Source organism: Pelmatolapia mariae, linkage group LG14 (genome assembly GCF_036321145.2).
Source record: "Pelmatolapia mariae isolate MD_Pm_ZW linkage group LG14, Pm_UMD_F_2, whole genome shotgun sequence".
NCBI lineage: Eukaryota > Metazoa > Chordata > Actinopteri > Cichliformes > Cichlidae > Pelmatolapia > Pelmatolapia mariae.
Genome location: NC_086239.1, coordinates 22,209,933 through 22,224,861, shown reverse-complemented (window position 1 = coordinate 22,224,861; position 14,929 = coordinate 22,209,933). Strand labels below are relative to the sequence as shown.

At 42.0% G+C, this 14,929-nt stretch overlaps 1 protein-coding gene across 2 annotated transcripts in view; it reads left to right on the top strand.

The window, feature by feature from the left end:
- The first annotated feature begins 2,650 nt into the window (after positions 1 to 2,650).
- Positions 2,651 to 14,929, top strand: part of prkd2 (protein kinase D2) — a 32,167-nt gene continuing 19,888 nt past the window's right edge. For both annotated transcript variants that reach the window (XM_063493401.1, XM_063493400.1), the window contains exon 1: positions 2,651 to 3,641. In XM_063493401.1, coding sequence (XP_063349471.1) covers positions 3,309 to 3,641 — 333 coding nt within the window. In that variant the 5' untranslated portion in view covers positions 2,651 to 3,308. The remainder of the gene's footprint in view (positions 3,642 to 14,929) is intronic.

The following is a 14,929-nucleotide window of genomic DNA, read 5'->3' as shown; positions in this document are numbered from 1 at the left end:
TTCACTTAAAGCTTTCACACAGTAAAGTTAAAGATTGATCTGAAGATTTACATCAGAGACTTTCCTGACTTTCAGTCCTTATGTATACAAACTCCACATGTCCTATAACATGGCTTGATGTCGTCTTTCATGGACTCTCCGTGTCTGGTAAATTTCATGACAGTCTTTTGGTGTCAAACTCTGCATACATTGTTCATACAGTGTAACCTCATAATGAGTTAACTATTCTTGAAACTAGTGTATAAAAGAAGTTAGGGTTAGTTTTTAGTTGTCAAATCTTGCAGTTACAAATGCGCTAATTTTCACTGAGTGAGTGTGTTCATTATTACTTGTTCAACTGCATAGTAACACAAATATCTAAGCAGCCGATCACGTGGCAGCAATTTACAGCATTTAGGCATACAAACATGGTGAAGATGGCCTCGTGTCAGCAGAAGGGGGAATAAAAGGGGTTTAAGTGACTTTGAACATTTAGTATTTCACAGATCACTGATCTGCTGGGACTTTCCAACATAACCACATAACAGGATATACACACTCACCACTTCATTAGATGCACCTCGCTAGTGCTGGGTTGGACCCCAGAACGGCCTTAATTCATCATGGCACAGATTCAACAAGGTGCTCGTATTGACATGATAGCATAACACAGTTGCTGCACATCCATGATGTGGCTAGCAACAATACTCAGCTAGACTGTGGTATTTAAAAGAATAATCATTTGATACTAAGGGGCCCAAAGTGTGTCAAGAAAATGTCCTCCACACGAGGCAGGATGGACCCAAGCTTTCATATTGTTCTCACTAAATCCTGACCCTACCATTTGAATGTCATCGTAGAAATTGAGACTCCTCGGACCAAGAAACATGTTTCCGATTTTCTTTTGTCCAGTTTTGGTGAACCCCTGCACGTTGTAGGCTCAGTTGTCAGCTGACAGGAGCGATCCCCAATGTGCTGCTCTGCTGCTGTAGCCCATCTTCTTCAAGTTATGATCGTGTTTAGCATTCAGAGATGCTCTTCTGGTTGTAACAAGTGATTATTTGTGTTACTGCCTTCCTATCAGCTTGAAGCAGCCTGGCCATTGTCCTTTGACCTCTGGCAAAAGCTTTTTAACATAGGGAACTGCCACTCTCTGGATATTTCTCGTTTTCTCTTTGGACCATTATCTGTAAACCATAGAGATGGTTGTGTGGGAAGATCCCAGCAATGATGCCACTTCAAAGTTACTTAAATCACTTTTCTTCCCCAATCTGATACTTAGATTGAACTTGTCTTGATGGTAACCATAACCCAAAGTGTACTGAGTTGTTGTCTTGTGATTTTGCTGGTTATTTGCATAAACAAGTATTTGAACAGGTGTGCATGTATGTAATGAAGTGGATGGTGTGTATAAAAATAAATAGAAAGTATTTATTGTTTGGCTAACATGCAAACACACAAACATGCACATATGTATTTAATGCATACTCATTGTGGGCTATAGCATGTCCTGGTACATGGTGGTTTAGTTTCATGCCTTTATTCAGTGGTTCTAAAACTTGTTCTCGCAGTTCACACTTCCTGTCCCATATGTTTAAAATAATCCTTTTAAAGAGTGAAAAAAGAGGATTTAAACAACATCACAGTTCCCCCTCATCAGAGAGGAGGCGGCAACTCACTGGGGAGCAATTGCCTTTTAAGGAACATGCTTTAACATAATCACACACCTAATTATCAATTTCCCCTCATGTCCCCATGTCATTTGTAACCTAAGATGTAACCTGCAGCTTAACTAATGCTTGGGAATCAAACATTTTATATCCAAATCACACAGGGTCTGTAAGATCCGAATTTATCCAACACTGCCCCCTTGTGGTGGCAAATCGAATCAATTCAAGCGTTTTGTTTTCTATCTTGTTTCATCCAAGTCTAACTCGCCTTATTTAATTTGTATGAAATGAACATCGGGAGATGCCTACACAGATATAAGCGCGACAGTGGCGCTGAGATATTAAATAAACTGCACACACTTATTTTGCATAACCAATCAGAGCGGTTTATTATAACTTCAAGTGGGAAACCACAAATTTCACAAGCATTCTTACTGTGTTAAATGATTAGATTACCAGTGAGGAGTCACAGTCACGCTGATGACTTCATTAACCAAACTTTTTTTTTTCTTTTAATGTGCTGCATACAGAGTGTCATTGTCCAAACCCACCCAAGTCACCACTCTCAGGCCATGAAACCTCAATTTTCATGACACCTGGAGCATGGAAAGAACCTTTCATAGGTGCGGTCCTTTTTTCTGCAGTTTATGAGAGGCGTGTCTCACTCAAAAAAAAATGCAGAGGAAAAATAAGGCAATTTTAGGAGAGACAGAAGGTGGCTTGTGAACTTAAAGGAAGGACGAGGAAGAGGTGGGAGGGGTTTTATGCGTGAAGCAGCGCCTTGGGCCACGTATCTATGCTGTCTCCGGCTACAGGAGGGACCAAACAAGACAAATGTCCCTAAACTAAGGAAGGGAGCCAGAAGAGGAAAGGGAGGAGGGGGAAGTTTGGAGTCAGGACTTTCTGAATGCCTATTGGCTTCAAGATGTGTCCGTCATTTCACTTCCTCCTTGTTTAGCGTAAGATGCGAAGGCAGGAGGGAGGGTAGAGGGAGGTACCCTCAGACAGCGCTTTTCGCTCTCTCGCTGTCTTCTTTTTCACAAAAAAGACCGAACAGGGGTTGAAACTGAAACAGGGCAAGGTCTCGTAAAAAGGAGTGCGGTCTCTAGCTCCCCTTCATTCTCACTGTTTCCTGTTTAAAGGAGGCCATTTTGTAAGTGAGCCTGGAGAAGAGCACAACAAAGTTTGGGCATTGTTGTTGTTTTCTTTCTCTCTCTCTCTCTGCCCGCGGCGGAGAGTTTCAGTTTCACAACCAAGTTTGGACTTTCTTCTCTGCAGAGCAGCGCCTTTTGGATGCGAGAAGTGAAGGAGGGTGGAGGAGAGAAGGCTGGAGGTGTCGTGTTCTCAGTCTCTTTACTTTGTGAGTGTTTCTCTCTCTCTTACACACACACAGGCACACAGCGCTCACGCCTGCCATGCCTGAACAATAAGAGAAGCCTGAAGAAAAGAAGTGCTCCTTCCTGGATAAGGATTTTCTTCCTTGAGCCGCTGGAAGGAAGCGGGTTTGACGCGGGACTCGGAGGAAAGCGGAGCCGTCCACTCAGCGTGCGTGTGTGTGTATCCATGTTTCAGCGTGTGTAGCCCTCCGCTTGAATGAGTGTTGCTTTTCCGAAAACTTCAGACTGCACCTGTGTGTTTGTGAGAGCCAGCGGACTCTGAATGGCTAATGCTAGCCCTTGTATGCCCTCGGGGGCGGCGATGGCTCAGGTCTTCTTCCCCCCAGGTGGCACCTTACCACCAAGCTCAGCTTTGATCCAGCAGGGGACCCCCATCGCCATGCACTCTTTGCCCACACCGGGTGGCTTTCCTGTGATGGAGCTGACTCCAGGGCATGGTGGTGGTGCTGGGGCTGTGATGCCCGTGATGCCCCAAACTCCAGCAGGGGTGTCCTTCATCATCCAGATTGGTCTGACCAGAGAATCTGTCCTCATGCCCCAGGCTGCTGACCTGGCCTATGTGAAACAAATGGCCTGCTCCATTGTTGACACCAAGGTAAGAAGCGGGTGGGTGGGTGTATGTGGTTTGTGTTTTCTCCAGATGTTTTAGGTGCAAGCCCTTCGTGGCATGTGTAGTTTTCATACCTGTCAGGTGAACAGTTTTTGTTACACCTTTCACTTTCAGCCTGTGTGTGTGCTGGTCTTGCAACAAACTCTTTGCGCGCACTCCATTGTTGTCAAAGCGTAATGAAAGTGACAGAAGTTGCTAGAATAAACAGCTCCGAGGACAGCGATTAGCATTTTCCCCCCCACACTGGTTAGACTTTAATGCCACATCTAGCAGCACACGTATGAGGCTGCTGGAGTGTCTAAGACGAGGACACTCCAGAGGAAATTTACCTGTTAAGTCTTCCCTTATTCAGCGTGTATGCGAATACAAAGAGGTTGATATTTGTCACTTTTATCAATTAGTTTCTTTTCCATTGCGTAAAAAGGCTGATTTAGTGCAGGTTAGTGGCATCTACATTCATACACATATAATTAGACGAGCTTCGCCCATTTATTGTGACCTAGGGTTGTAATGGTCAACGTTGCTTTCACTTCTCCTCGGCGCAGCATCGCAAGTTTTGCATGTCATGGCATACGAACACATTTGGCCAATTTTAGTTCTGTGCCGTACGCTTCAGTGATCTTTTTTTCTCTTCTGCTGTCAGTGATCATTAACACTTGTTTTTGTCTTACTTTGCACGCACTGTTTTCACCTTAATGACCTTAATGTGATTTTTTTAAAGCACATCTTTTAAAGGACTTGTAGCCTTATCATGTTTTATATGTTCAGTGGGAAAAGTGTAGATTTCTTGCACAAAACCCCCAAAACACCCTTTTAACTGAAAGAGAAAACCTCAAGAAACACACGTGCAGAGAAATGACTTTTGGGGGGGCGGGCAGTGACATCCTCTTTATAACAGGAAGCAACAAGTGTTATGGGAGATATTACTTTTTAAAAAAAAAAAAAAAATTGAGAACTGTGCTGATTTATTCAACCGTATAGTGTAGTTCCAGAAAACTGTTTACATTTTAGTGTGCGTCCACACGCATACAAGAAATAACATTATCCATTCACTTAAGGTGGCAGTTTGAGCAGTTTATGTGTTTTTTATTTGCCAGCTAGGCTGTTGGGTGATTAGCAGATTTCCACAGCCTGCTCAGAGCCGTTCTGTAAAACTCTCCATTACTGAAAATGTTCCAGGAAGCAGTGGTAACTCTCTCCAGCCAGTTTACCCTCTTTGCTAATCTGTTCCTGTGCACAACAGTCTTTGTTCTCCCTGGTCATATGAGTGGCTCACCGCCATGCTCTTGGTATAATTTGGAGACACAGATAATTCAGCAGTGCATCTGCATCTGATGCTTTATTTGTATCAGACACAGTGTTAGTCCAACTGAAGAGCCATTTGATGGCAAAAGATGTGTTGAGTAATGTAAAGAGAGGCTGTTTCCTTTACTCTGATATTTGCTGTTTTCACACTCAGTTTAGCCCTCAGGTATTTCTTATTCTTTGTCATGCTTTTTCCAATTTCCAAACTGTTTCCAGGTTACGTGATTTTAAAAAAACCCTGCGGCTGTTTCACGGTACATCTTTCCTTGGAGTCATTAACAGTTTTCTGTTGTTAAACCTGTTTAGTTGTTCCTCTAGCTAAGTAGTCAGTTGCACAGGTTATCTTGGTGTAGGACAGTTAAAATGAGTTCGGTACAGAATACCAGTAAAAGAACGTACTGCAAGCTGAGAGTTTGTCATTTCAAGCGTGCTTGTAGCAAGGCTGAAACATCATTTATTTTTCTGTGTGAACTAGGTGGCACCTGTGTCCATTTCTATGGAATTCTTCATGCGTGTTTCCCCTCGCATGTACTTTTTCTTTAACTCCACAGTGACAAGCCGGGGAAGCAGCCAGATGTGAGACAGGAAGTAGTGAGGTGGGAGTCACGAGCATAATTTGCTTATATGGTATATTTGGTTGATTAGGTTAATTGCCCTTAACTGAGCCTGGTTCTGCTGGAGGTTTCTTCCTGTTTAAAAGGGAGTTTTTCCATCCCACTGTCACCCAGTTCTCGCTCCAAGGGGGTTTGATTGTTGGGCTTTTCTCTGTATTATTGTAGGGCCTTGAACTTACAATGTAAAGTGCTTTGAGGTGACTGCTGTTGTGATTTGCTGCTACATAAATAAAATTGAATTACTGAAGAGGCTAACAAGGCAGAGGAGCTGCAAATGAGGTGTTCTGCAGGGCCTGTGTGAAATAAATAAATTATGAAAATAATTTATCAGAGCTACATTTCCAGAGAGCTTTTCTAAAATGGCGACTGGCAACAAGGAATCGTGTCTGCTTTTTCTGACAGAGAGAGGAATGTTGTTTCCACAGCAGAATGATAAATACACATTTCGGGTACCACTTAGTGGTTCTTGCTCCACAGCATAAACTTTAGAAAAAAAAAGAAACAAGAAACAACTTGGCTTTATATTTTGCTTTGCTGTCGTCTTGTTGTTTTCAACATCTTTGGTCAGGCTGTCTTGGCTGAAAGATGCCAAATGTTGAGAAGATGCATAAGCTTCAAAGCATCCTCCAAATGATTTGGTAAAAAGGTGCAGCCCTAGAAGGTGTTATACTTTAAATATTTTCCCTGCTGTAAATGGGACATATAATTCTGTCAACAGGGCATTGGTTGATTTCGAGCTTATAACCCGAGCTTGATAAGCATGGTTTGCTTTATTTACATATGGTAGTGATGTGTCATGTCAATTGTAATATAACTGCACCTCTGCTTAGATTGTTGTCCTGCATGGGGCTTTCCTGCGTTTCCGCTGGATTGTCCATTTCTTCCTCAGTTTACTCCTTAAAAAGATAAAAGGTAATGCATGAGGATGTTCCTGCCTTTCTTTTTGACCAAGGCTCCAACCTTCAGCAAGCTGCTCCTTTCTTGGAAAAGTTGTAAAGATGTATTAGCCGTGAAAGAAACTCTGCTGTTCAAATGTCAGCATAAGGGACAGCGTGTTGTACAGTAACTGCTGGTGTTTCAGCCTCAAGTTTATATGAAAATCAATTGAATCTCTGATTGAGGGGGTTTAGATGGTGTGTGCATTGTAATGTGTTCTTTCTCATTTGTGCCTGATGTTTACTGTTTATTTTTATATAAAAGAGAGGAAAAAATGTGAAATTGTAACCGAAACAAAAAGGGTCATGCAGCCTGATCTTTGTCAGACCTTATTAGTTGAGTCTTTCTCTCTCTCGCACATGCACACGCACACGCACGCGCATACGCTTAGAAATCCCTGAAATCCCCTAAGCACAAAATTCCTGTCCTGTTTGGAGCTGCAGCTTTAGGTGGGAAAGTTGGACAATGGGTGGTTTGTCTTGGCTTGGCCAACACCACCAGTGCAACACATGAGGTGGACTGCATGAATGCCTACAGTGGTGTGATTTTGGGGGGTAGTGAAAGTAGTTTGGTATCCACACCGCCACCCCCACCTACGGTCATCTCTCCCATCCCAGAAAGGGTGAGTCATAGACTCTGTTTATTCACAGGATCCCTCCTTGTGTTCCATTGACACATTTTTCCATTCACTTCTGACTGGAGAAGCACGCTGCGCTTCCAACACAACACCCCATCTTAATTACAATGCTATTGCTTTTTCTAGTCTCCAGATCTGAGCATTAACCTCAGCAGCAACACAATTCTGCCTTTAGTCACAAGCACTATGTTGTTTCTAAACTTTTCCAAACAGTGCTATGAATCTAAAATCCTATGTAGTGCAACCCCTCTACTCCTGATGTAGCAAGACCTGATAATGTGGCCTGGGAATCAGAAGTCTGTCTTCATTCAGCCATACGCTGTGGCGGCACTCATGCATTTGGTCTTGCTGGACAGGCCTCAACCCCTTTCCTTTCTGATCTTTCATGATTTACTTTCCCTTTTCCCTGCATGTTTCTGCCATCTTTTTAAAATTATAGACAGAACTCCTTTCCTTTCGTAACAACAGCTGTTTCAGCTAACTGTCTTCAGAGTACCAACCTCCTGGACTTCTTCCCTCTTTGCCTTTTGATCTTGTATTTCCTCTCTTATCCGCTCATCTTCACTCCCTGCCTTATCTTCAGCTTCCTGTCATGTTCAGCCTTCTCTTTCCCACTGCATCCCATCCACCATTCATTCACTGCAATCTCTTCGGGTCTACCTTCTGCCACTGCCTCTACCTGCAGGCTGATCTTTTTATTAGGGTTTTTGTTTTGTCATGTTTTTTGTTATGTTTTTGTCTGCAATTCTCCTATTGCAGACAAAACAGAATGTTTTGTCTGCAATAGGAGAATAGTGGTTTGAACATTAATACTTTCTAGGAAATAATAAGTCAAATGTCCTACACTTAATCTTCAAAAAAATGTAATCACAGAAACTGCATATAGTAGGGTAAGGTCTTGTTACACCCCCCCCCCCCCCCCCCCCCCCAAATGCCTCCCTCATTCAGCTAGTTTGACAAAAGGCGTGCCGCAGTAGTTAAACGTGTCTTTTCTTCCAACGAAAACAATTTGTTGAATTTCGTCATTAAGTAGATGCAGTACAATCTGGCTTGACGTCACTGGGTGTGTAACAGTGTGTGAGAGTATGTCAGCATGCGAACACAAGCGAGAACCTGTTGAGCCCCGTCAGTGTCGACTGTGTCACATTACCGGATTGTTAAACACGTCTGTGATCTAATCCGCAGTGACACACTTAACACGCACTGAACAGTGTGGGATCCAGCAGTGTTTGCAAGGAATCGCGCTGCTGTGAAATGAGCAGAGCTGTTGCTTTTATTTAGTTGGCGAGCGGGTCACCTACCAATCGGCAGATCGATGGATTGATTCCCAGCTCCCATCTGTGCGTTGAATCATCGTTAAAATGCTATATATAAAAGCAGTGCATGAATGTGTTTGAGATTGGTTGAGCGAGACTTGTAGTAGAAATGGCTTTGAGTGCTTAAACTGAGTAGAAAACTGCCATTGAAGTACCAGTCCATTCCTTAAAAACAGAAGTATATGGAGCCACACACATGCACGCTTTGTGTGTCACACACAAAAAAATATACACACATACAGCTGCGACTGAGAGCCCCAGCCCTGGCCATTGTTTCCATCTCCGTTTTGGAAGGGGCTGCTACTTTATCTCCCTCCCTGGAGAAGTTTGGCCCTGGGAATGGGATCATACACACCACCTCCTGTTTACCTCACTTACTTATACAAGTATAACACAGAGACAGAGACACACACACACACACACACACACACACACACACACACACACAAACCTACACCAGTGTAAAGTAACTCAACAGCTGGCCCTGATTTTCAAGATAAAGGCCCAGTGTGACAAACAAGGCCATAATGCTCATATGAAATGGCACAGTTCCTTGTTGAGCGTTGCTGAAGGTGAGTGCAGTGACCACCCTACAGTTACACTTTCATTCAGTGTAGTGATCTAATGTTGTGTGGGTTTTAGCTTGCTGCTTAGATTATTAAAAAGCCTCCCGTATGTGTCTGAGCTCCTGGGCAAATACACTCTGCTTATCAGAACAAACCTTTGTTGGTCTGTGAATAAATGCCTGTCAATTAGCAAGACACTGGCAGGTGGACGTGCAGGTGAAAGGACAAACCCTGCCTTACGACATTTAATGATTGAGTGAAAATAATGCAGCAGCTCACCAGTTTAAGCAGCCTTAGCCAAATGCTCTGATCTCACTGTGACAAACATCAGCTAAACCTTTATTACTATAAAGGAGCTAGTGTTTTCAAAGGGGTTTACCTGCACATACACGTGTGTGTGTGTGTGTGTCTATATATATATATATGTATTAGGGCTGGGCGATATGGCCTAAAATTCATATCGCGATATAATTTGAAGCATGTGCGATAACGATATATATCACGATATATTCTTTTCTTCTGTATAACGTATTTTCCACACTATAAGGCACACTTAAAATCCTTTAATTTTCTCAAAAATCTAGAGTGTGCCTTATGTATGAATTCTGGTTGTGCTTACTGACCTTGAACCGATTTTGGCGTGTAGAAATCTGTTAAAAAATGTTTTAGTACAACTTTGGTAAGCCTGCTGATGGACTGCTTGATGGATTGTCAGAGCATTACGGCTGCCGTAGTGAGGAGTAATCTGGGTCCAAAGCTCCGTCCCCTTCAGGTCCCAAAGTCAAACGAACACTGAGAGTTAAAAACAGTCTAAATTCTTTCATCTTTAATTAAATCATCAGCGTCGCTGCTTTATCGGGTGTAACAATTAAGTTTAACATCCATGCATCCGTGAAAACAGAATTTATTAAATTTAACGGAGTTAGAAGTTAACAGGAAGTTAGCTCGCTAGTTTATACCTAAACATTTCATGCCATGTTCTGACTGAGAGATTTTTGAAACTAATTAAAACGTACAGCTCTGCTACCACTTCCAACATAAATGAAGACAGAAAACTAAACAGCAGTGGCGTTTGCAGGGTTACCGAAGTTAGACTACCTGGTATATAATGTTGTGCTACGCGATTGCTAGCGACACAGCTATGTTAGCATAACATTAGCACAGTGAAGCTGGAGGATGAATGGCAACTTTTTTTCCACTCAATAAAAGTTAACATGAGGGATTCTGGTGGTTAGGGACACATGCAATCGCATAGCAGGATGCTATACACGGGCCAAACTACAGTCAGCACATAATTTACTGATGATAATGGTTGTAGCCGCTGTGATACTTTCTACCAAAACAGGCGCAGCTTGATGACATCATCAACATGCGCTATCGCGATAGAGCGATATAGTCAAAATCTCTATCGTTGGCCAAATCTATATCGTTTCTATCGTATATCGTTTATATCGCCCACCCCTAATATGTATGTATGTGTGTGTGTGTGTGTGTATATATGTATATGTGTGTGTGTGTGTGTATGTATATATGTGTGTGTGTGTGTGTGTGTGTGAATTCACCTTACCTAAACCCATCGCTCTCACCCCCCTTGATTTGCGTAGTAGCGGAACAGCTTTGCATGACTGACTGTGCCTGGTGTCTCCTAGCTGTTGCTGGTGTAGGGGAAGCTTAGCCTGCACAGGAGCATTTGATTATTCAAAGCACACGCTTCTGCCTGCAGTGCAGTGAGGAGGATAGTTATCAGAGAGAGAAGATGAGAGGTGGGATGAAAGATGGAGATTTTTTTTTTCTTTCGTGTGTTTGAAACCTGATTTGCTGCTGAGATTGTTCACATGAAAGAATAGATAATGGCCAAATCAAATCCCTTGAATCTCTTGGCGTGTGAGACAACAATTTCAGATGTGTTGGTGTGATTGTGAGTGCAAATGGTTTTCTGTCTCTCTAATGTTAGCCCTCGGTCAGATTGGGGACCTGTCCAGGGTGATGGACACCAGCACCCCTACAACCCTCTTAAGAATAAGGGAAACAATTTTCTGATTATTAGGATTATAGTTTCTTTTTGTTCTCAGTAATGAGCCCTGTCTCTAAAAGTAAATAAAATGCATTTGTATAACGATCACAAAGTGCTTCACAATAAAACATAAGAAGATATATAAAAGGTTAACATATCATGTCATTGTAAAGCAATAAAACACAACAAAGTTCTACTGCCAGTAGTTTCCCAGTGCTGTTTCAAAAGAAAACTTCCTGTCTACTGGAACATGTATTTGTGAAGTTTCACAAACACATGTTCTTCCTTTTCTGTTGTAATTCAGTTTCAGGTAACAAATCATATATTAAATGGCCTTCTGGTAACCCTGAAAATGAAAGAGAAGCCTTTAACATGGTTTACTTTATGGAAGAGTCTAATTTAACCCAACCATGATGTTTGGGTTAAGTCCTACCTCAGTAGGTAAACACATGACATCAGTACTGACGGGAATTTGGGGTTAGTGTCAGTGTAAGAAGCACACAGTTCTCAACATGAGATATATAGAGAATATATACACCAAATGCTTTATCTGTGCCTTGTATAATGATCACACCTCAATCATTAAATGGATATTTTACCGACCGTAGCAAACTTTAATGATCAGTTACAGACCTTTGTCCTTTTCACGCACACACATGAATACAATAGTGGTATAAGAACTGTTTGAAATAATAATAATAATCAGGATAATCATAGATTTATGAATTTGAGTAACATAGATGTCATGTAGGATACAGAATAGCTGATTGACCCATTGCACGTGTCATGTGACAAGAGTGTGCATACAGGCATGTGGGCAGAGCAAATAAGGTTTAGTATGTTTAAGTGGATTCTTGATTTGTTTTATTCATTTTTATCAAAACATTTTAACAAAAACAGGCTTTGTAAGAGCAGAAGCAACACCAACTCATCTCTATAAATGTGTGGCCACACTTTTATCATATGACTGGAGTTCAGTGTTTAGCCTCTGGCTTTTTCTTTCTTCTGCTCTTTCACTTCAGTGCTAAAGCCAGGCAACACATGGGGAGAGGAAAATGGGAAAAGAAGAGAGGAGAGGGGACAGACAAAAAAAGAGGAGGGGGATGACTCAGAGCGCAGTAATGTGGCCCATTGTGGCCCTCAGCATGCAGCTTTGTGTGTTTGTGTCCCCATGGCACTCTTGGCACATGGGGAATGTACAAACAGTCCTCACACGGGCCATTGCATGTGTGCTTTTTCTCTGGAGAACTTCTTAAGGTGTATTCAGAGCAAGTTGAGTAATGATGATTAGGGAAACTGATTGTAAAGAGGAAAGAAAAGGAGAATAGAGACTCGCTGGTGTATCAAGGACAGGCACAAGGTGGTGTTCTGCATCAGTTCTGTGATGCACCCTGATTTTACATAATACTGGCTTGGGTCTCATTCCCGACATAGGGACGGTTGTAAAGGACCCCTAGCATACAGGGTTAGTGATGCAAAGGGGCTGGTTAAACCCAAACCACGATCTTTTTCTAAACCTAACCAAGTAGTTTTTGGTGCTTAAACCTAACGAGAAATGGAAGTAAAAAGAGTGACAGAAAAAAAACAAGTCAGTGAGTGTAAAATAAATTAAACGCAGGTCCAAGCGTTGGTTATGAAACTTATGACTTATTGTACCGCTATGCCTCTAACCTCCAAATGCGGACTTTGACCCACATTGAATATGAACTGTTACGTCTCGCTGTCCAGCACTGCTACAGCCATTGTGACAAAGCAAAAAGCAAAAAAAAACCCAACCCACCTTGTGCGTGTCTCAGTGACGATTCTGTTTGACACACTGGAGTGAGAATGCATCGTTTCTGTCAATTATGATTCACACGTTTGCTGTTGGTGTTATGTTAGAGTTGGATTTAAAGGAGTTATCTTTTCCAGAACTTTGGGGGATTGTAGCACGCAGGGAGATTCTGGAACGTCACACTGTAATTCAGAAGCAGTCATGCAGAGAAATTCCCAGCTTTCCTCCTATTCCGATATGATTATCACTGTGAATGAGTCATTTCTGTCAGTTATGTGGAGACAATGTGTGACTTAAGGTATATACAAGAGCTAGCTAAGCTAGTTTTTCACGATGCAATCAGAAAGGAATCTTCAGCTCTGTCCACTTTCAGTCCAGTGATCTTCATCAGCATGTAGTTAAAATACAAACAAACATTTGTTTGTATTTTCAGTTTTATTTATTTATCTATTTTGAAACATATTTTTTGGGGCTCTTCCTTAATGAGTTACAATTGGCTATTTGAGTCAGACGAAGCCCTGTCCCCCCCGCCGGCTTCTTGTCATGAATCAGTAAGTTGCACGCAGAGTGGATTGGGTCCGGTGTTTCAGTCGGCTTACCTTCCCAGACCTGTGCCAAGGAAAGGGAGAGGAGGAGGAGAAGGGTTGTGGTTGATGCAGACAGGAGCTGCTACCAACAAAAGACTGGTTCAGAAAGAGTAGTGTGCGCCTCCTTTATCCCCAGACCCCTCTCTCATGCCTGGTTACGGCTCTCATATTACCTCTCCATCCTCCGTGATGCTTGGAGCAGAATGAGATGCTTTGTCCCTGCGCTCCTGCTCGGGACTAGGCTTCTTCCATTTACTTACTAAGTACACACACACATTACACATAACCTTTTACCATTTTCATTTATTTTAGCTTGATTTATGTGCTGCTTGCACTTTTAATATCATGCACAAGAGTGCCTAACAACAGTTTTTTGTGCGTCATTAGCTTAATGATTTTTCTGTGATGAATCTTTACGATTAAGTGTTTTCTAACTTTACTTTGTATGTCATAATCTATGTGCTTGATGTGTGAATGTGATGATTCGGACTCCCTCCCCTTCCAGTTTCTCTGGTTTACACAGAAATCTGTGGTATTTAGAAACCAGCACGCCGGGAATGTAAACTTGATGGCTTTGCTCTCCAGGACTACACGGGTACACAACAACACTTTACCAGAAAAGCATGAGTCAGGCAGTACCACCGAAGCTATACTAATTTAGAGGCTTACATTAAGTTTTTGTTGAAAATCCATGCTGGGAATCAGCATCTAACCAATCATCAGTAATTTTACAATTAATCAGCAGTAAGTCATAGCTGACCAAAAAGACTGCGTGAAGACTACTACTGACTACTTAAAAATCCAATACTGTAGAAATCTCACAGATGACTTAGTTTTCTTAGTTTTTAAAAGTTAATCCAGTAAAAGTAAGAAAAGTATATGGGCATCTGTGCAGAGCATGTTACTTGGAAGAGATTTCTTCAATCATTTGTTGGCAAATCTCGCCCTACTTGTTTAAGCAGCCACTCAGACTGGCACAGATTCACTGCATTTTCCCTGTCTTGAATGTTCAGGTTCATGCAATAAATAAAGCAACCTTTGTTTGCCAGTAGATGTTTATTCATATTAGGTTACTCGATGCTCAAAAGGCTTTCCTAGTATCACGTTTCAAACAGGAAGCTCATCAAATCCAGGAAGAAAGAAGCTTTTGCATCTGACCTTCAGTGTGCCTTTTGCAGAGATCATGATAGTAAAACGATTTCCATTATTTCCACTGATAATCTTGATGCAAAATCTCTCGACTTGCTTTGAATCTTTTACGACGTGTGTGTATACAGTCACATTCACACTTTAACAGTTAAACAGACGAGACTTTCTAGAAGAAGCCGGAAATTTCAGATAATTCCCCACTGTTCACAAGTGATTTACTTGGACGTAATTCTAGTGACGGCATGAGGGCATAGTTTACTTTACTGCGTTATTTACATTTCATTTGTGCTTCTTTCACTCATCCTCGTTTTGCTTTCTTTCTTTATGTCTGCCAAGCCCAGCGGTTAGCTGACGTCATGGGTTTTGCTTAATTCC